Raw genomic sequence first — 20,760 nt, 5'->3', positions numbered from 1 at the left:
ACATGCTGACGACGCGGCGGCTCAGCATCCCAAAGCGGCGGCCGGGGCAGAGCCGCTGCTGCTCCCGTAGAATCCCTCCAGCTTGCCCATCCTCCGGAGGACGCTGACAAGCCCGAACCGCCGGCCCCCTTGGCTGCAGGAGGGTAGCCGCCCATCTGCCGGGTTGCCTTGTGCCTCTGGACGCGGAGGCTCGCCCATTGCCATGAGAACTCCTCCCCAGCGGGGCCAGCGCCGAAAGAGGCGGATCCAGCGAGGGGCCGAGCCTCGGCGGTTGCCTCACGACGTAAAAAGAGTAATTGAGTCGCGCCGCCCTCTCGGTTCCCCCTCAGAGGCTTCCCGTGCGGTTAATTCGGAGCTATCCGGTTTTAGGGTGGAAGGAGCCTGCGTTAGGCTGGCTTGGGAAAAAATAACAATACTTGGTCTATTCTTCATCCAATAAAGTGGAAAAGGGGGTTCCGTTTTTTTGCTGCCCGGCCCACCACACGCAGCCGGAAGGAATCTTGCCGCAATTTGGCCCAGATTATACGTTCTTTCGGGTGATTGTAAAAGAAAAAAAAAGAGGAAAGACCCGCCTAGCACAGCATTGCTGTGTTTCGATTAGCATTGGTGGGGAGCGAAGCGAAGGAGACGCGTGAGCGTGGACTGCAGAGCAAAAGCCCACCTGCGCCTCTTTTCATCCCGCTAAAGCGGTGTTTCTCAACCTCGGTAACTTTACGACTACGGACTTCAATTCCCAGAATTCCCCAGACAGAGAGGAATTCTGGGAATTGAAGTCCACTCTTATTAAAGTTTGCTGTGATTGAGAAACAGTGCACTGCTGGGTCCCCGCTCCCCTCCCTTCTATGATTGATGTAACTGGAACCCCCCCCCCCCCCTCAGGTCTTTCCCCAAGGAGGAAATCTTTATGGGAGTGTGCTTTCATGCTTGTTTATTGTTACTGCAGATGAGTGTCAGCTGCTAGGACGATTTTAATGGGTGTTAGGCAACTAGAAGGCTAGCTTGGTCCCAACGCATTGCTGCCCATGAGTATTGGGGGGGGGGCTGTGCCATCTGTTTTTTTCTCCCAGAAAATGTACCATTTCAATTTGTTTCAAGCTGAGAAAAAATAACCAGGTGATTTTCAACTTTTTTTTAGGAACAAAAAATGGATGTGCTGAGCCACTTATATGTAAGGTCCGGCCTCTCCTCCTTGCTCAAGAAAGTGAAGACCCTTGAAACTTCAGCATTTCAGAAGGAACCTTTTATTGAACAGAAGTGATAGCAGGACAAAGGAAAGCAGATTCTGAGGTTTCCTCAGGCCATACAGTTAGGATAAAGGAATTAGAAACCACTCCCTTCGGTCCATGTGGATTGGCCAATCTGCAGGTGTGGAGATGTTATTGTAACTGCTTTCCTGAGAATTTGATAAGCGCTTGTTCTCTGGGTCATCTTCTGCAGGCTTCAGAATGACACGAACCACATGGCCCTCCCTCCCCACACATTCCGCAAAAGGTGAGAAAATCCCAGGGCAGCTAGGTGCTAGGACAAGTGAAAGGTTGAAAGGAAGAAAGCAATAACTGACAAATTCATCCATTGCCCCAGAAGAATGACAGTATCGTGTTAGGGATCTGACAGATAGCCTTTAATCCAGCTCATTGAATTTAAAAAACAATAGAAAAGGGGAATAGGGCCTTAATTTAAAAATTCTAGCCAAACTTCTACAATGACATTGTAACATTATCTCTACCTTTTGGGGTCTTTGTCAGTTGACCAGAGAGAAATTGATTTTGATTGCTTGTACGTATGTCAAATGGATATGGACTTTGAACAAACACATAAACATTCTAGGACAAAGAGAAGCTACCCGCTGCAAAAAGTTGGTTCTGTGGTGTTCCTCCAGGATCAAAGACAGTGTATCTGAAAGTAACAATTTCAAGGTCGTAATGGTGGTGGTGGTGGTGGTGGTGGTGGTGGTGGTGGTGGTGGTGGTGGCTATTGCTTCTCCTGTCCTGCTTCTGGGCTTCCTTGATGGTTACTGTAGGAATATGTGCCTGAATTAAAAAGTGCAGTATTTAATTTGATTTAAGAGCTTTTTTTCTCAGGTTTTAAAAATTAAAGATGTCTGTTATGTACCAAAGGAGAAGGAGAAGGAGAAGAAGAAAGCCCAGACAAAGCATGCATCTCCTTTGCGGTAAGTAAAATTAATGTTACATATTCATGTTATGTTATATGATTAAATGAGTAAATTATTTAATAATGAAAATCAAACGTACAAATGAATGTATGGAATTCAAATCTCCTAATAAGGGACTTGTACTTATAAAAAAATTCTTCAGACAGAAAAAGATCAGCTGTTCAGACCATGGTATACGAAGAACAAATGAGTTTCCCCCCCTTACAGATGTCTGTATACATGAAAGTGTGTAAAATTGATTTCTGTTGTCCCCTGTTAGCTTCAAAATTATTGGTATAGAATTCAAAAACTTAGAGTTTGCCCATTGTTCAAGCACAGATGTAGAACTTGTACTACTGAATTTCAGACAATATGGAGCACACCAGGCCATTCCTGTGTGATTCAAAGCTTATTGCTCTGCTTCCAAGGTGGCGCAGTGGTTAAATGCAGCACTGCAGGCTACTGCTAGATCAGCAGGTCAGCGGTTCAAATCTCACCGGCTCAGGGTTGACTCAGCCTTCCATCCTTCCGAGGTGGGTAAAATGAGGACCCAGATTGTTGGGGGCAATATGCTGACTCTCTGTAAACCGCTTAGAGAGGCCTGAAAGGCCTATGAAGCGGTATATAAGTCTACTGCTATTGCTATTGCTATTGCTATATTCCTTTGTGGAGGGGGATTTTAATACTAAAGACAGGATTATTTGTGCCATAATTGTGACTGACTGATGATTTGGGCTTTGGAAAGTTACCACATCTCATTTTCTAAGAGGTTCCTATTACTAGTAAATAAGCTTGTTTAATTATTTATAAAAGCTGTGTTCTCATGTTGCATGTATCAGTGAAGAATGCATCCTCAGAACTATCAGGGCCCACCTTAAGTAACATAGGAAATTATTATCTTGTTCTTTTTGCTTGCTCTTGCTCTGTTGCCGGCAGCTCCCTTAAGCTGGTATCTATCTGAATAGTTCCTTGAAAAGGAAAACTGTCTGGGTTGTCATTCTTATTTTTCATGCTGAAAAGAGAAATGCAAAGTGAATTCATGGTTCAGCAGCCTGTGAGTCTTTTGATTTTCAGACTAATTTGAAATTTTAATTGTCCTCATAGATAAAGAAAATAATTTATACATTCAGAGGAAGCCACCTGGTATTATCCAGAGATGGTATTCTGCCAGTTTGCACTGGTTTGGGCAAACCAGTAGTGGTGGCGGCGTGAGGCCCCGCCCACCTACCCAGACATCATCACGGATCTTCTGCACGCACACTCCTGCTACAGAACCGGTAGTGAAGAAAAGAGGATACCATTACTGGTATTATCGCATGTATCTAGTTCAGTTTTGTCAACTCTGACTAGCAAGACCTCTTCAGGATGTCAGGTAGAGAATTCTTCATATCACTTGTTGCTGATCTTTAGAAAACTGATCTAGAAATATCAGGGTCGGAACTTAGACTTTCTATTTGCAATCATTGAGCTTCGGGCTATGTCCTGACTTCCACCCTGATAGTACATAAACTGAATTTATTGCTCTTTGGGTGAAGAAGAAAACTACTTTGAGAATCTCTATTTGTCTTTTTTTTTCTTATACTGCAATTTCTTTTCTTCCTCCTTTTTCTCCCTTGTTTCAAGTGTTTTATTTCATTTTCGTTGCAGGCTGGGTTTTTAATTAGTGGACTTTGAGATTGGATGTTTTTTAAGCTGCAAGGAATGACATATGGGGAGAAGATGGCAAAGATAGGTAAAGTAGAGAACTGGTAGAACATGTATGTAGCTGGAGATGATTTTTGAAAGGGCTTTTTTTTTTACTGGCAGTGAAACATAAGCTTACTCAAATGTCCATATCTATTGAGAAATCAGCTCTACTGGATTCAATAAATTGATTCCCATACAGGATTGCTGCTGCATTGGTCTGAGCTGGTCATCTCCTAGTAAGCAGATCTACTTCCAAGATGAAAAAGTAGTATTAGAAGGGGACATGGGAGGGTTTACAAAAATGGAGAAATTTCTGGATGTATCATCTGAAAAGGAACTTTGGAGAAAGCCTGATACTAGGAGGGAGAAGCAGTTTGGCCTGGAATGTAAGAGTTTGACTGATGGAAAGTTTGTTTTAATTTCTGGAAATTGCCTGCCCTCCATTTGAACTGAGGTGGTAGATAACATGCATAAATAACTAATTACACATGAAGCTTTTCCCCTAGGACATGTTTAATTCGATATGTATAATTAGATTTTAAAATGTTTGGCAAATGGAGAATATTGAAGATGATCCTAAGAAATAATTGCTAAGACTTGTGTGATAAGCAATGTTAAAACCATATGTGTGTGTAGAGACACACACACATTTGAAGAAAGCAATAAAAGTATATAATTTCAGCTGTTTCATTTAAAAAATGTTTACACTTTTATTGATAGTGTTTGTTAGCTAGAGTATAGTAAATAACACTACATGTTTTATTAACTCTTTCACTTCATTATGTTCTTATGTGAGTGATATTGCTTATGGAGCCAAAAGGTGCTATCTGCTCACCTTATCTGTAGTGCAAAAACAATTCATTCTTTTTAGAAAGTGTTTTGAGATTGGATAAACAAGAATATGAACTTTTTAACATGCCTGCTACTGTCAATTTGATTTGTTTTGAATGGCTTTGCAGTATTTTTCAGAGTGTAAGACACACCTCCCCCCCCCCCGCCAAGAGGATGAAAATCTGGGTGCGTCTTATATGAATACAGCATTTTGGGGTTCCCGAAACCCTGCCCTGCACATCTCGTTTTTCACAAAAATGGACGTGCAGAGGGTTTGGGAGGCTTGTAGAGTGCTCCTGGGGATTGGGGAGGGCAAAAACTTTTTTTAAAATTTACCTCTTCAGAATTTTGGTGTGTCTTATACTCTGGTGCCTCTTATATTTTGAAAAATATAAATTTGAAAAGAAAATTTGGACAACTTGGTTTTAACAGTCCTTGTGAAAAATTCTCTTCAAATTTTCCACCCTCAACATCTACCACTGTTGGCAGAAATGCCAGTAGCATCAAACAAACAATTAAGATGTTTAAAAATAAGAGTTGACTAAAATTGAGATATCTGTGGAGATCTGATACAAAAAGTGTAGACTTGCTTATGGTTTTTTATAAGAATTCGCTTCAGAAATATCCTTCAGAACTTTATAATTCATGTATCATAATATTTAAATATATTTATCTAATAAATATAACTCAGATAATTGTGTCTTTTATTTCCAAAACAGAAGCAGTAGAATGCTTTTCCCTGTATGACATCAGTGCTATTGTTTATACCAAATCCACGCATAGAATTATTTTGCCCATGATTGCTGAACTTTACAATTTAATAATAGCAATTGAGCAGAGAGAAATTACCCATGAAGCTTTTGCCAATTTAGAGACAACTGCAGAAGAATTAGTAAAAGCTACAGAAGAACTTGGCTGTATTGCTAGAAGGTAATATTTATTTTAAAATATAAGCTATTTAATTGTGAATTTTAGACTCAAGCTAACCATCAAGTAATTTATACATTATAGGAAGGAAATGTAGATTTGCGACTCAAAAAGAAGCTGTGTAGAACAATGCTACGTGTAGGATATGTGCGTGACCTCAAAGACTGATTTTGTTTATAGTTCCTGCTTCCATTAACTGAACTAAGAGCCACATCTTTTGTCCCATTCCAGGCTGGCTGAAGAATCTGATGATGAGGTCCTTGAGAAGGAGATGGTGCCTGCAACTCAAACTCTCCTGATATCAGGGAAAAACATCCTTCTTGCTGTTCAGAAGCTTATCATTCAACCCAATGCTTGTAGTTCTGTAGAAGAATTGGCTGTTTCTGCAAAAAGGATACTTGTGGGAACCATAAAAGTACACTAAATTTATTCCTATCTATTGAAGCATAGTTTGGCATGTTTGGCATAGCAGCTAGTCAGATATATGCAGAGCATTTATGAAAGCTTGTTGCTAAAGTAAGATCTTCCTTGCCTTCTATCTGGTTGCTTCTGAGGTTTTTGATAGGAATGAAAAATAGAGCATGGCTCAATTTTTCTATACTCTTTATACTCCTATGTCCCACAATGGGTATTTAAGTTTCTGCAAACGGCAAATCTCAGATACATATAGGCTGCCCAAGGTTCAACTATCTATATGCCTTTAAGGATGGCTAGATCTGTAGTCATTTTTAAATGATGATACAGTTGTGTTCTGCCAGTACATTCCACCCCAACAAGAAAACAAATAATTGATTTGTACCTCTTTCTTATGAGTAGCTACTACTAAAATACATGAGTAGAAAATGCTTGGCTATCAAGAGGATTATCTTAGGAGCCTCATTTTGTTATCTCAATTTGAGGGGTGAGAAAAGAATTATGGAGTAGAAGGAGAATCTAGGAGGTCATTCTAATTATAACAATAATTATCTCCATGCAACAAAGATCTTACTGATGTGGCAGTGCAGCCATTTTTTATTACTAGTAATATCAATTATAGAGAGTGAGGAAGATGACCTTGATAGAGATATGCAAGATCAGTTGCCAGGGCAATGAGGGCATGAAACATAGTTTAAGTCCACAATGGAGATTTTGTTTGGAAGTGGCTCAGATACCTCCCTAATTCACTGAAGCATAAAAAGGAATAAGAGGTATAGCAGAACCAGACTTGTAAGTTTCTGTCTTTATGGCTGATTTCATTAAAAGTAGTTTTAGACTTCTCATACAACCAATTTCTTGTATTTAAGTACAATGGCAATAAAGATTATATTTATACTTATGGAGTTGATTTCTTAGTCTGGTTTGTTTAATGGGATTGATAGTCCTAGTGGACTATATAATATGTACAGAGAAAGTAGTTCTAGTTGTATATTGCTAATTCTTTACTGCATAATAGTAAGTTTTCAGATTCTTTCTAATCATATTAACAAGACAGCTTATTATCTGTTTTAAATGCACTACAGAAAGGGATGATTGGTCTTGTCTGAAAATATGTCCTTCAGAGAAACCTCCAGTTTATTATACTACAAATATGTTATAGGCATGTCAGCATTTTACATTGTCTACAGAAAGATGGAAGCAATTGGCAGCATGTAAAGTTAGATTGTGGTTTATCAGAATTGTGCAATAGGCTGCTTATACTCCTAAGTGTTTTAATTCTATTGCTCTTTCACAAGTGAAATAGCATAATAATAGGGCATTTCCTCCCCCCACCCCCAAATGCCTCCTAAACAGAGCAAGGAGGTATTGGGAAGTAAGTATTTTGTAATTAAATAATGGATGAAAAGGCAGGGGAGAGAAATCATAAATAACAGTGACTAGGCTTCCTTCATGACTCGTGGTTTTTCTAATCTTTGTTCAACTAGAATTATAGCAGAATAGTATGGACAAAGAAGAGGAGCCAGGAAGATGCCTAGCGAAGCTGTACAGTCCTATAGCTAGATTTGCCTCATTCCCACTGGACTATGGACTATAGAAGGCAGATGTGTTTTCCACTTGGTGGTGATGTGATGAATGGTAGAATCAACCAATCACTTTGCCTAACATATATTGCATCTTTAGAATTAGATGCAGGATAGGAATTGACAATGGGGGCAGCAAATCAAAGATAGGTTGATGGTATTTTAACTTAACTGGGGAGAAAGGCCCCCATATGACACTGTTGTTAAGATTGCCAAATAACTTTTGCCAAATAAATTATGGAAATGATCTTGACTGCTGTAAAATGAGACTTCTCTTAACAATTGCTGACGTTAGTATTATATTTTAAATTTTGATTTACAAGGTTCTCTGGGCACAAGAGGATTCTACCATCAGGCGGATAATCCAAGCTGCTCGTTGGCTATTTGATTGCCTGCTGATGCTGGACTCTGCTAAAGATGTATCAGCGGTGCTAAGTGCTTCTCGCCCCTTTTCAGAGGCTCTCCTGTTACTCACCAATCTGATGGAAAAACTCCTTTGGGATCTTAAAGAATCTTTGCAGCGGAAACATTTAGCTCAAACCCTGCAGACCCTTAAAAACAGCATCCCTATGTTGTTCACAGCAAAAGTCAGCCAGCTTCAGTATCCCCAGGAGCAGCAAATGAACCTCTCAAAAAATTATATTTTTGATTTAGCAAAAAATAGTGTAAAAATATTGATATCCTTGTTGAAGAGCAGCATAGGAAGAACAAAAAAATTGCATGAAAGGTATGGCCTTTTCCCCCAGCATTTGCATCAATTTCTAGGCCTTGTGTCTAGCCCACAGCCAATTCATCTACGTGAAGATAAATTAAACTTACCTGTAGAAGTTCTAATTTTCTATTGCATGCTGTTTGCTGATTCATCAAGAGCAACTCTAAAGCAAGAGCTAATTCAACTTTGCCGTCATTTACTGAAATTCAGAAAAGTGATTGTCGTGGATGAAAGCACATTTAATGGCTTTCCAAAAGAAAATATAAAAGAGGAATGTTTTGCCATGAAAACCGAACTGGAACATCTTAATCAAGTAATAGGTTCTGCTGTTATCTATCAGATTTTGGATAGTTTGGTTGACATTAAAGGCCCCATGAGGAGACTGATAGAAGCTGCTGTGGAGCCATGTTCTCATGTTGGACAGGAAGGCCGCCTAAGAAAATTGAAACCTTTGATTACCACATTCTTCAGCCATTCCACGCAGATGCTTAAAGCAGCCAATTTGATTCTTGTTACATGCACTGAAAGGGAAACTGTTGAAGATATTGAACAGTGTATAGACCAATTTAATAGACTTCTTGCCACAGTGCCTGGTCTCCTGAGTGAACTGAGCCTTTTTCCAGGAAATGGTGATGTGTCTAAAAAATTAAACTTCTTGTCTCAAATATGGTCAAGCACAGCAGAAAGTTTGATGATGTGTTTGGACAAAATACTTGATTTGCATGAATTCCTTGATGCATCTGTTCAAGAGATGGTGAGACACAAAGAGGCAAGTGAAAAAGCTTTAGATATGCAGCACTTCGAACATTTTTTTTGGCACACGTCTAGATTGTGCAGACAAGCAACACAGATAGTTGAGTTTACTAGTAGGTTTGGGGCCCAAGCCAGAGATCCCATTTTCCGGAATGGGCTCTTGGTTTTAATTAAACAACTGAAAAATGCCATAACACAGGCAGAACTTAGCATAAATTGGTGTATGGCAAGAATGACCAGTCTGCAAGCTAAAGAAGAATATTCAAAGAGGACAAGGGAATTGATAGAGTTTGCTTGTAATGTCCAAAAGGGGCTAGATGAATGTAATCAGCCAGATATTCTTAGTCCACTTCGGGATGGTGTCCATGATTTCAATATTTCCATAGATATTCCAAATGCCCTTACTTCACAGGATCCTATGGAATTTAGTACACAAAGTTTCATAAAACAAAATAGTTCAGATAATGCAGAATTGCTGGTTGGCTCTTTGGACAAATTTAAACCATCCTATTGTCCTCCTCCAAAATTTCCCAGAAGAAATATTATATACCAGAAAGATGCAGTCAGAAGAGTTGATTTACACCCACTGATTAGAGAGCTGACAATAGCAACAAGTATACATGATGCTATACGCCTGAATGATACTTGTGCTGATTTGCTGGAGCTTGCTAACTGTTGTATTGATGCAGCCAAAGAAGCCTTACAGATTGTTGAGTCACCTATGTCTGATAAACTATTGCATTATAAAGAAATAGTGGGGTTAATCCCTCATTTTATTGGATTAGCTAGAGAAGTAGAGGTAAACCCTGTTCTCAATTCAGAGCAACTGCTGCAAACAGCTATTTTGCTTTCTGAGAAGATTGACGAGACAAAGCACAGTCTGACTTTTGTTGTAAGTTCTTGGTACAGGCTGGCAAGGCAGTTAATTGGCTTTATGCCTCCATGTAGTTCTCATGATGAAATCCAAAGTTTCGATGAGATCATGGAGATTTTAGAGACGCTGGTTCAGTTAATTAGCAAAGTGGTCCATTCAGATGACAGAAAATTGGTCCCCGAGTGTTCCAGCCTTCAGGAAATTTTCCTGCGAGTTCAAACTAAGTTCACTTGTGTACAAACTAGAACAAAATACCTCCTTGAAAAAGCACAGGATATTAGTAAATCTCACCCTGATTTCGCTAAACAGGACAGATTGGATGCAAGTTGCATTCTGTGGTCTGTTACCATCCAAGCATTGTTAAATATTGTAGATCAGTTTATAGGAAGAGATGTATTGGCCTTAAAAGAGTTACAAACTAAAATGAAATACCGGCTTTGCTTGCAGAGCACGCTGACAACAGTATCTGAAAATTCTGTTAGAATACAGGAAGCTGCTAAGTTGTCAATTCTGTTATGTGCTAGACAAAGTATTGAGCATGAGATCCCATCTCAAACAGAACAGATCAAAATATTGACAGAATCTCTGCTTCAAGTTGCAAATGCTCTGGCAGTCTCTCCAATAGCTGCTCCCAGTGTATTGGTTCAGTTTGAGGTTCTCCAAAGAAAACTTGCTCTAACAACCAAAGCCGTCTTGCTTCAATTGAATGGACTCAATGGAGAATACTTGAGCAGCATCCAGAGTGTTGTCAGATTAAGCCAATTTATATCAAATGGCACTGGAAGTAACAGTGACCTTATCCCAAAGGAGACCTTTGGAAGAAAGGCAGCCTTCCTCAAAGCAAATATCCAAAAAGTGGACAAAGTCATCCGGGATGCACTGGAGGAGCCATCCAAATGTCTAAAGCCGAAAGAGAATTTACTCACCACTACAGAGAATCTTCTCCTCCTTACGGATGAAATTATGGGACTAGTTGGACAATTCCACAGCCAACTAGACCAGCGTCATTATCTGGTAGATAGTCTTCTGTATGAGTGGTCTGCCAAAGCTGGGTACCTTGTGAGGCAGCTTCAGTCCACGAAGGGCATCAGTGAAACAGTTCTGCAAGTCGTTAGAAGGTGCTTACAAAATGATGAGGAACATATTTATTCCATCCAGCCTTCCTCGTTGAAGAAAGAAGATTGCACGCAGCATCAGAACACCCCGTCCCCAGGACACAAAGCCATCAAGGCTGGAGAAGGATTTTTTTCTGCCAGTGACAAAATTACCATGGTAATATTGACCTCCTCCTAAAGCACAAAAGACTTACATATGTTTTAAATTATAGCCATACAGAAAGTGTGACCTTGTGTCCAGTATGAGGACACAGTTATAGGACAGCAGGTTTTACATGGTCAGGTCGCAATGCGCTTTTCACTATTTTGAATCATTATGTTTAATAGTGGATGCTGATGTTTTTAATAATATTTGTGGAATGTTGAGAGACACGGGCATAGCAATGACACTGATATTATTACAATGGCCTGGAGCAGAATTTTCAGCCCTTTTAAAATCATGTTCACCACTTTAGCTCATCAGTCCCTTGGGGCTCTCCAGCCTGCTGACACAACCAAATCTTGAGGAATCTTCAGAAACTCAGAAAAAGACCATGCTCTCTTCAGAGGGAGAAGATTCCACAGTGCAGGTGTCACTACAGAGAAGGCCAGTCACTCTGTCATCTAGGGGACTACATTTTAGCTCCCTAGGTGACAGAACCCATAAGATGTCCTCTTTGCTGGATTTGGTGGAACAGGCAGAGTAAGTCGAAGAGAGATAATCCCTCAAACCCATGTCATGAAGGGCTTTAAAGGTCAACATCAGCACATTGAATTGGGCTTGGAAACAAATTGATAATCAATGCAATTCACAAAGCCAGAGGTGTAATGTGTGTTCTGCATGAAATACATAACTCCTCACACTGCTGAATTTTGCAGAAGCAGAAGTTTCCTGATATATTTCAAAGGCAACCCCAGGTAGAACACATTGAAGTAGCCCAAGCAGAAGGTGACCAGGGCAAGACTTAACCATGAGTAGTGCCCTTTGATCTAGGATCAAGCACAGCTGAAACACAATATGAAGTTGTGCAAAGGCTCACTCTCTATACTACCACCTGCTAATCGAGCAGGAGTCTCCAGATTGTGCACAGGGTCTGTTTGACGCAGTGCAACTCCAACCAGTACCAAAGATGTATAGTCCTAGACCCAGAGGGCTACCCTTGCCAGGGTTCAGTTGAAGCCTGCTGTTCCCCATCCAGAGCCTCTAGTCTCTTGATGCTGGGATAAGAGGTCCACTGCATTGCTTAATTTGCCTGTGGAAGAGAGGTGTAAGTGGGTATCATCAGCATAAAGATAATGCCTCAGCTCATGGCAATGTATGATTTCACCCAATGGTTTCCTACAGATGTTAAATAGGGGAGGTGAGAGCTTGATCCCTGCAGCACCCCACACAGTTTCATCCGGGGTAGAATCTCTCCCCTCCCCCCAATTGCCACTGACTGGAATTGATTCTGGAGAAAGAGACAACCCAACACCAATCCCCTGAATTGATCCAGAAGGGTACAAGGGTTGATAATATTGAAAGCTGCTGACAGATCAAATAAGGCAAGAATGGCCATACAGCCACTATCTTGACCATGCCAGAGATCATCCCAAAGTGCTACCAATGCCCTTTCCATTCCATTCTGGATTCTAACTGACTGAGAAGGATCCTGATAATCATCCAAGGTCTTCAAGCAGTTGCACAGCCACCATTGCACTTATTTTGCTGGAGTTCAGCAATGAAACTAGGGAGGAGAAGCATTGAGTGGACACATTATGTCTTTAGGTCTTTGCTTGGGACCTCACAATTCTGATAACATTAGTGGTTATCAGGCAGCATGGCCAAATGGCAGACTTGCCACCATAATTTCTGGAGGTTGGTTGTGGTGGTAGGTTACATCATAGCATAAACATTTTTGTAAGAATATGAACATCCTGGAGCTTGAGAGATAAGTAAATTGTTTTGTTATCTCTACAGCATTGGGAAGATCTTCCAAATGATTTCCAGCCTAATCACCCTGAATACAGTTTGAGATCCAGTCCAACTTCCTCACTGGGAGACTCGGAGAACCATGGCTGTCTTATTCCACAAATAATCGAGGAAATGAGAATTCAAGTGTCATACATGGCCCAGTTTCTAAAAAGGAAAGGGCCAATCATGGTATTTCCTCTCCAACAGTTTTGCATGAAAAAAAACGTGTTGGGGATAATGATTTTATTTTTATTTCAGGAGAAAAATATTTTTAAAATTCTGCTAGAGTAGCTCCTCTTGCAAATTGAACATTCCTTGTTCATATATAAATGGAGATCAGCAGGGAATTCCAAAGCAGTAGGCTAAAGCAGAAATTAAAACAAAATATTCCTGGAAAAAAGCTATGGCAGATCACCTCCATATTACTGTATTACAAAAACAGCATGGATGTGTCCATGTAATCAGCAGGAGTCAAGCTGAACCTGAAGATGTCTTTACTTTTATGTAAATGAAGCAAAATTTGGGAGAGGATAAATGCTAGCCTGCTGGAACACTGAACTCTAAAGACATAAGATTGAAGCATTGGATTATGGGTAGACTTTCAGATCTGTGTCTCAGCCATGGAACTTATTGGATGGCTCTGACTCTAGGTTAAACTTTTTATTTCTTTTTTCAAAAGATGTGTTAAAAACTTCATTTCCTCTTCTTCCTGTTTTTCTGTTCAAATAAGGTACTCTCTGTAATGTCAAATTGTGTTCAATATTTACTTACAGTTCATTAATTTCTTGTGGGCTGTTTCTTTCACAGGATCACTAAATATGATATACCAGCACCTTCCTCTGGTGCGCCAAAAGCATTCTGTGTATTGCTTTTCCAACTGAGCTTTATTTATCCCAGGGTTTCTTACATTTTTGGATGTCTGAGCTCCTTCCCACTTTTAAATATTACGAAGAATCCCAAAAGTGTTTGTTTTTATGGAATGTATTTATTGATATTTACTATATTAAAATCAGAATAGGTGCATTTGTAGAAAACCTACTTATTAAATCATGTAAACATGATTCAATATTAAACTCATGTTCATATTCATATTAAACTCATTAGATATTGACATAAACAACATATTTTTCATGAAAAAGCATATATTTTTAATAAAGCTCATAATGACTCATATTTCTATTTCTAGTTTATTTTTAAAATATTTTAAATCTTTGTAAATATCTTCACAATCTGGCAAATAATTTTGATTTTGTGGACCTCTGAGATATTCTAAGAAACGTTGTGGACCAATGTTTAAGAAACACTGATCTAGCCTGTAGCTGTTATTATTTTTAATTAGTTAGGGTTTATCATTTATCTTGAATTTGATTTTATTTCCCAGTTGGTGGGGGAAAGGTTAGACCACTAGTCATGTTGCTTCAGCTTTATGCTCATCATGTTTTCTGTCAATCTCAAGCTTCAGTTCTACCTTGTAATTCTGTTTTTCAAACTTCATAGTGGAACACTGAGCATGAATAGGAACTAAATAATTCCATTGTTTCTATTTTTTCTGTTAACATTTTGATGTCTTCATTGAGTAATTGACATACTAAGACTTTTATTTTGAATATATCTGAAGAAACCTTTTCTTGTTAGCATTAATGTCAGAGAAATGCAATTATCTTGGCCACATGATCAGAGAGGTACTGTTGAAGTATATCAGCTGCATAAACTAGCTTCAGGCCATTGGCCCGAGTTCTTCAGATGAAGAATAGAAATGTATTAATGGAGAGTTAGATAATGTTCATTCACTCCTGTTTTTTTTATAACTGCTTTTTGTTTAGACGAAAGAGGGAGTCATTGCCACTGCTATTCAAGTTATTGCTGGAGGGGAAGCACTGGTGAAATTTGCTGTCAGAATTTCAAAGGATTGCTTAGATGAAAGATGTGCAGCTGAACTGCTGTGTGCCTTGGAGAAAACAAAAACAATTAACTATCAGCTTAGCATCATTACCCGGTAACTAGATTTTTGAAATAATTTTTCCTTGCAATATGAAACAAATTATATCCATATTTTTTTCTTCCAGTGCCAAGGGTACTGTCCTTTCCGTAATATGACATAATTCAAAATGATCTTCAGCAGCTCAGAGCAACATAGGCTAATAGTTGGAGAATGTGAGTTGTAATCCAAGAATGTGCAGAGAGAAGGGGTACTGGACACCTGTGCCACCAATCTCTATTTCTTTTAATTTGTATCAATGAAATTACATAAGTGCTGACCTTTTTAAAGGTAGCCAGAAAACATCTTTGAATTACTTTGGATCCAGACTGTTAGTTGTACTTAATTTTCACTGAACTTAAAGTAATTGAAGTGAAATACTGTATCTGATTTGTCTTATTAATTTACAGATAGTTCTCAACTTACAACCATTTGTTCAGGGACCACATGAATTTACAGTGGTGCTAAATGAAGGTACTTATGACCTATCCCTGAAATTACAGCCATTGCAGCAACCCAGCAATTGTGATCAAAATTCAGGTGCTTGGCAGCTTTCTCACACTTACAACTTCAGGGACATTTCAACTCCTCCTCACCTACCTGTCTCTCCCATCTATGCCCTTTTGTCCCTCTGTACTTAGCAGATCCTGCATCTCTAGCTAATCTTCACAGTCTTCTTGCTCTGCTTCTGACGAAGCATGCCCAGCCTGGCCCTTTGTGAGGTACATATCTGCTAGCCCAGGGGTCAGCAACCTGCGGCTCTGGAGCCGCATGTGGCTTTTTCATCCTCTGCCGTGGCTCCCTATCACCGGTCGGCTCCACAATTGATAGGATTTTCAGTTAGGACAGGTAGAGGAAAAAGGGATGCTGAGCTAGGAGGAGACTCTATGGTAGGGAAACTGGACTTCCAGTCGGCTCCAGAATTGAACAGGGAGCTTCTGGTTAGGACCTTCGTGGCTCTTATTATTATTAGTATTTAAGGTTGTGACCCCTGTGCTAGCCAAGAGGCCTTTTTCCGTACATCTACAGCGGTTTCCTCACGGGATGTGGCAGAGTTCATCTGGAGTGACAGTGCAGGGCAGCGACGGTGGCTGAGCTGAAGTGGCTGGAGTTTTGTGCTGAGTTGCTGGGCTGCAGCTTTGTGCTGTGCTGCTGGGGCTTCCTGAGAAGGTTGCACTTCTGGTCTGTGACAGTGTGCTGCTGGGCTGCAGTTTCACATTGTTATGCTGTAGCTTCCTAGAGTGATTGGTGCTTCATGCTGCACTCCAGCTCAGGAGCTTCTTGAAGCCTTTGAACTGCAGTGCACTAAGAAGCCCCACCTGTGTGGTTCTGGAGCTACTTGCCACACCACAAGGCAAGATGCAAGGTGACCAAAAGGGCAGATCTGGTGGGGGAGACAGATAAAAAAGAGTTGAATTAGGTGTGGTCCCGAGACCCAGACTTCCCCAAGGTTTGGTGAAGGCAAGGCAAGGAGAAACCAAGCTTGAAACCAAGCTTGGCATAGGTAGGTCCTTCACTAATGACTGGTGGAATTTGGTTAACAATGGGGTGCGCTGGAATTGTGGTTGCTAAGTGATGCAGACACGTAATATTGCGTTTTATGGGCACATTGATTATTGACAGAAATTTCAGTCCCACCTGTGGTTGTAAGTCAAGGACTGCCTGTATGTAGCCTTTTAGTTCAACTAAATTTGGGTTCAAATTGATATCATAGTTATATTTATAAATGACTTAGAATAGCTAAAATGAAATGAATGAGCTTAGACATAATTTTACATAGATCCCATTGATTTCAGTTTCCAATTCATGATCAAATTTAAAGTCATCTCATAAAAAGTGAACTCTTCAACAAAATAATCCAATGTGAAATCTGCAGAAAAAGTTTCTAACCAGTCAGCCTATTTCTAGCAAATTCCATTTTCTTTATTCTGTGCCCCAGTCCCAATCAGATGAGCATAGCTGAGCACACTCAATCCTCATTAGAATGTTTTAATTGTTGTTTAGTGTTGAATAACTACTGATGTTGTGATCTTCTTAGTACCTGAGAAAAGGAGGTTTGGAAAACATAGGAACTTCAGAACATCTGCACAGTTTTCTATTATTTGGAAGCAGTTAGCTGGGTCTTCTGTTCAACCAAGGTTTATTACTAAAAGAATAAAAAAAGTTTGCCCTAACAAACTCAAAAGATATGTGTCTAGAAGTGAAAGTATTAACTGTTAAGATTCCTATAACTGAATCCATTTTTCTTGTTACACCTTTTTCTCCTTTAGGTGTTACATAATGTTTTCTCTTATTACTTCCAAGGGTAATTGCATCAACAGGAAGCAGTAGGTCGTCTGTGGAACACCTTGTAAGCAACGCTCAAAATCTCTTCCAGGGAGTTCTTCAAATGCTTATGGCAGCAGAAGCAGCTTGTGTCAAAGTGAGTAAATTACGGTATTCTTCAGAACATATTTTGTAGCAAGTATTAATGTGAACTTGAAAGTCCAAATAAATCTTTCATACATGGCAGCACCCTCTCATTCTGATAATTGCAATTACCAGAATTTTCTCAGCTAGTGGGAAATACATCTGGAAGTGCCAGATTGGATAAAGCTAATATAAATATCTAACCTCCAACCTGCTCCATTTCTATTCAGTTAAATTTAGCACAATATACCAATAGTGCCATAAATGTTCCAGTGTATGTTTGGACTCCATTTTTAATATAAATCATATTACATATGCTATTTCCTATAATTGTGGATCCATTGCACTGTAACACTCCAGTACATGGTTTGTGCTAAGTTACAACTACCTGTATTAGCAATAGCACTTTAGACTTATATACTGCTTCATAGTGCTTTACAGCCCCCTCTAAGCGGTTTACAGAGTCAGCCTATTGTCCCCAACAATCTGGATTCATTTTAAGCTGAGTTAACCTTGAGCCAGTGAGATTTGAACTGCCGAACTGCAGCTAGCGGTCAGCTGAAGTAACCTGCAGTACTGCTGTCAGCCTCTGCTTCGCTGCTGCTTCTGCTGCCACTGAAACGGGGAGAGGGGGCATGGTATTTGGGAGGGGAATCATTATGTGCTGGAGGATTGTTATTAGAAGCTGTGCATGTGGAAGAAGGGAGTTTCCCGCCAAGGCCAACTGTCCAGCATTCCAGCCTGATGATGCTTTTTGAAGATATCTCCCACCTGACAGTTGGGTGAATTATTATTGGACTATGAAATGGGGCGCCAAGGGGAGGGGATTGAATTATACATGATATCCATTGCTTTCACGCCAATTTACTCAGATTCAGCTTTGCTTTGCTACTCATCGTTTGTAATTAGTAAAAGTACACTTAATTCTAAGAATGGAGTTGAGTGGTTTCTTTCCTGATTATTAAATGAAGCAGCACCTGACAACTGCATTCTAACCACTGTGCTACCTCAGCTCTAGTAACCATGGGGTAAACTTGTCAAGTGAACACTGCCATAGTATCTCAGCCTAACTCGCTCTTGCTCACATGCTTTGGTATCGCATGAAAGGAGGAAGAAGAGCTATCTTCTATCTTTGTAGGACATATAGGCTATAAACTAAATAAGCAGATAATAATAATTCTTCAGAAGGAATTACAAATAGGTTTGGAACTGGAGGAAGACCTTAGAGGTAGAAGACAATGAATTAACTTCTCTTCCCACAATATTGCTGCAGCAATAAAATCTTCCTTGTAGGTATTCTTGAATTTTGATCAATGTTCTCAATGTTCCTTTTTGTGTCCTAAAATATTTTGATGGGAAGTTTTTTTAAGAGATTGTATAACACTAAGGGTGTATAACACTAAGATGGCTCAGCAGCTAAGACGCTGAGCTTGTCAATCAGAAAAGTCGGCAGTTCAGTGGTTCAAATCCCTAGAGCCGCATAACGGAGTGAGTTCCCATTACTTGTCCCAGCTTCTGCCAACCTAGCAGTTAGAAAGCATATAAAAATGCAAGTAGAAAAATAGGGACCACCTTTGGTGGGAAGGTAACAGCGTTCCGTAACCCTTTGATGTTTAGTCATGCTGGCCACATGACCACGGAGACGTCTTCGGACAGTGCTGGCTCTTCGGCTTTGAAAAGGAGATGAGCACCACTCTCTAGAGTCGGGAACGACTAGCACGTATGTGCAAGGGACACCTTTAACTTATAACACTAAAACATTTTGCCATGAACCGTTTTAATGTTAAAACTGTGTAACATTTTTCTCATTTCCACTCCTTCAGGGTTTGCAAAACCCATCTCCTGATATAGAAGAATCAAATACAGCTGCATTTTGCACCCAATGGAGGAAGAGTCTTCATTCGTATGGGACCAAGGAAAGTTTGAATTCAGACAAAGAGGAGTTGGGTCTCTGCAAAACAGGGCTGTGGCCCAGTCCTCTTTCACCTCTGTGACCTTGGAACTTTATTATAATAGTAAAAATCCAGTCCCTCTAAATACAAGTAGTCCTCACTTAGCAACTGCTTCATTCAGCAATCGTTCAAAATTATAACGATGCTGAAAAAATGACTTTACAACCAATGCCCACATTTATAACCTTTGCAGCGTCCCTCAGTCACATGATTGCCATTGTAGCCACATGTTGTCTCTGTCCTGACCCATTGTTTTTCAATAGGAAGCAATAGGAAATATTTATTTTATTTTTTATTTATTATTAAATTTAGTCGCCTATTCGCCCATGGCGACTCAAGGCAGCTTACAGCATATAAAAATCACATCTAAAAACAATAAAATAAAAAAATCAAATAAATTAATGTAATAAAATCACTCCCCACCTCCCGCCCCAGCGACAGAATACGAGAATAAACTGGCACACCATCAGGTGTATGCCAAGCATACTCATTGCTTCAGCCACATTCCTTTCAACATGTATACCCATTGTATACCTTCTTATTCTCTTGTAATCCTTTCCTCTCCTATCAATGTAACTAGAACATTCCCTTCTTGCTAATTAGCACATTAGTGGGATGAGCAGTCCAGAGAGTGGAGGAGTAGAAAAAGGAAAGCAGTCACATGATTCCCCATGCTTTACAATGGAGCTGCTGATCCCAATTTTGGTCACAAGTGAAGTCTGCCAGTATGATGAAACTACTGAAGGTATAAAGTTTAAGCACAATTAGAAAAATTAGCCTTAAAATAAGGAGTTAGGATGAGTTAAGATATTTTTTTCTCTTCTCAGCAATCCCCCCCCCCCCATCCATTTTGTTTTCTTCTGTTTCTTCATCTTTGGAAGTCTGTCAGTTTCCTATTTACATTCTTTCCAGGATGTTTGTTGAATTAGCAGTCTAGCCTATTTCCCTATACTAATCAAACTTGGTTTGCTTAGTTTCTAACATTTTGATTTGGGAATGAAATTAGTATGTCAGGCTACTTTCCATGTGGTGTTTGTCATACCCGAGAACAGAATTATAAAATAATTGACTCAGAAAAATGTAAGAGAATTTATGGAAAGGCCATTCATCTGTTCGGAATGGACAGCTAGTTTCTTATGTCTCAGATGAATCTGACAAATATTTTTATAAGCCTTGATGCTGATATAACATGAATGCTAAACTAATATAAACATCAGCTTATTTTAACCTTTAATAGAGTTGTTTTAGCAAAGTATATTCTTTACTTTAGAGACCCAGTAAATATAATATTGTATGCCTAAGACTCCCGGAGACAGATGTCCTGGAGAATACTTTCAACATTTCTGAAAGTCACTGTTAACTACATTGGCTGACATAATGCACCTTAGATTTTTTTAAAAATACAGATATTATAGTTATAAAAAAACCTAATCCTTTTTAT

General features: G+C 39.6%; 1 protein-coding gene across 2 annotated transcripts; it reads left to right on the top strand.

The window, feature by feature from the left end:
- Positions 1-11: 11 nt before the first annotated feature.
- Positions 12-19,409, top strand: LOC106538005 (uncharacterized). Of its 2 annotated transcripts, XM_087717630.1 has the most exons (11): positions 12-536; positions 1,136-1,491; positions 2,118-2,170; positions 3,257-3,524; positions 5,389-5,599; positions 5,828-6,011; positions 7,917-11,204; positions 12,987-13,169; positions 14,804-14,976; positions 17,263-17,380; positions 19,191-19,409. In XM_087717630.1, the coding sequence occupies exons 4-11, from the start codon at positions 3,518-3,520 to the stop codon at positions 19,359-19,361; spliced, it is 4,335 nt and encodes a 1,444-aa protein (XP_087573756.1). In that variant the 5' UTR covers positions 12-536; positions 1,136-1,491; positions 2,118-2,170; positions 3,257-3,517; the 3' UTR covers positions 19,362-19,409. The 2 variants fall into 2 exon arrangements, with proteins under 2 accessions (XP_087573756.1, XP_013907830.2); XM_014052355.2 differs by lacking the exons at positions 12-536; positions 1,136-1,491; positions 2,118-2,170; positions 3,257-3,524 and adding an exon at positions 3,558-4,224.
- The last annotated feature ends 1,351 nt before the right edge of the window (positions 19,410-20,760 follow it).

Source organism: Thamnophis sirtalis, unplaced genomic scaffold (genome assembly GCF_051295495.1).
Source record: "Thamnophis sirtalis isolate CommonGarterSnake01/CBP01778 unplaced genomic scaffold, rThaSir2_p1.2 scaffold_6, whole genome shotgun sequence".
Lineage (NCBI taxonomy): Eukaryota > Metazoa > Chordata > Lepidosauria > Squamata > Natricidae > Thamnophis > Thamnophis sirtalis.
Note: the sequence above shows the minus strand (reverse complement) of the source record. Positions and strands in the feature narration are given on the sequence as shown.

Excerpts from the sequence above, each read along its gene's own strand:
- LOC106538005 (XM_087717630.1), top strand. Across the intron at positions 5,600-5,827 it reads CTTGGCTGTATTGCTAGAAG|GCTGGCTGAAGAATCTGATG; the intron begins GTAATATTTATT and ends GTCCCATTCCAG. Across the intron at positions 17,381-19,190 it reads CAGAAGCAGCTTGTGTCAAA|GGTTTGCAAAACCCATCTCC; the intron begins GTGAGTAAATTA and ends CCACTCCTTCAG.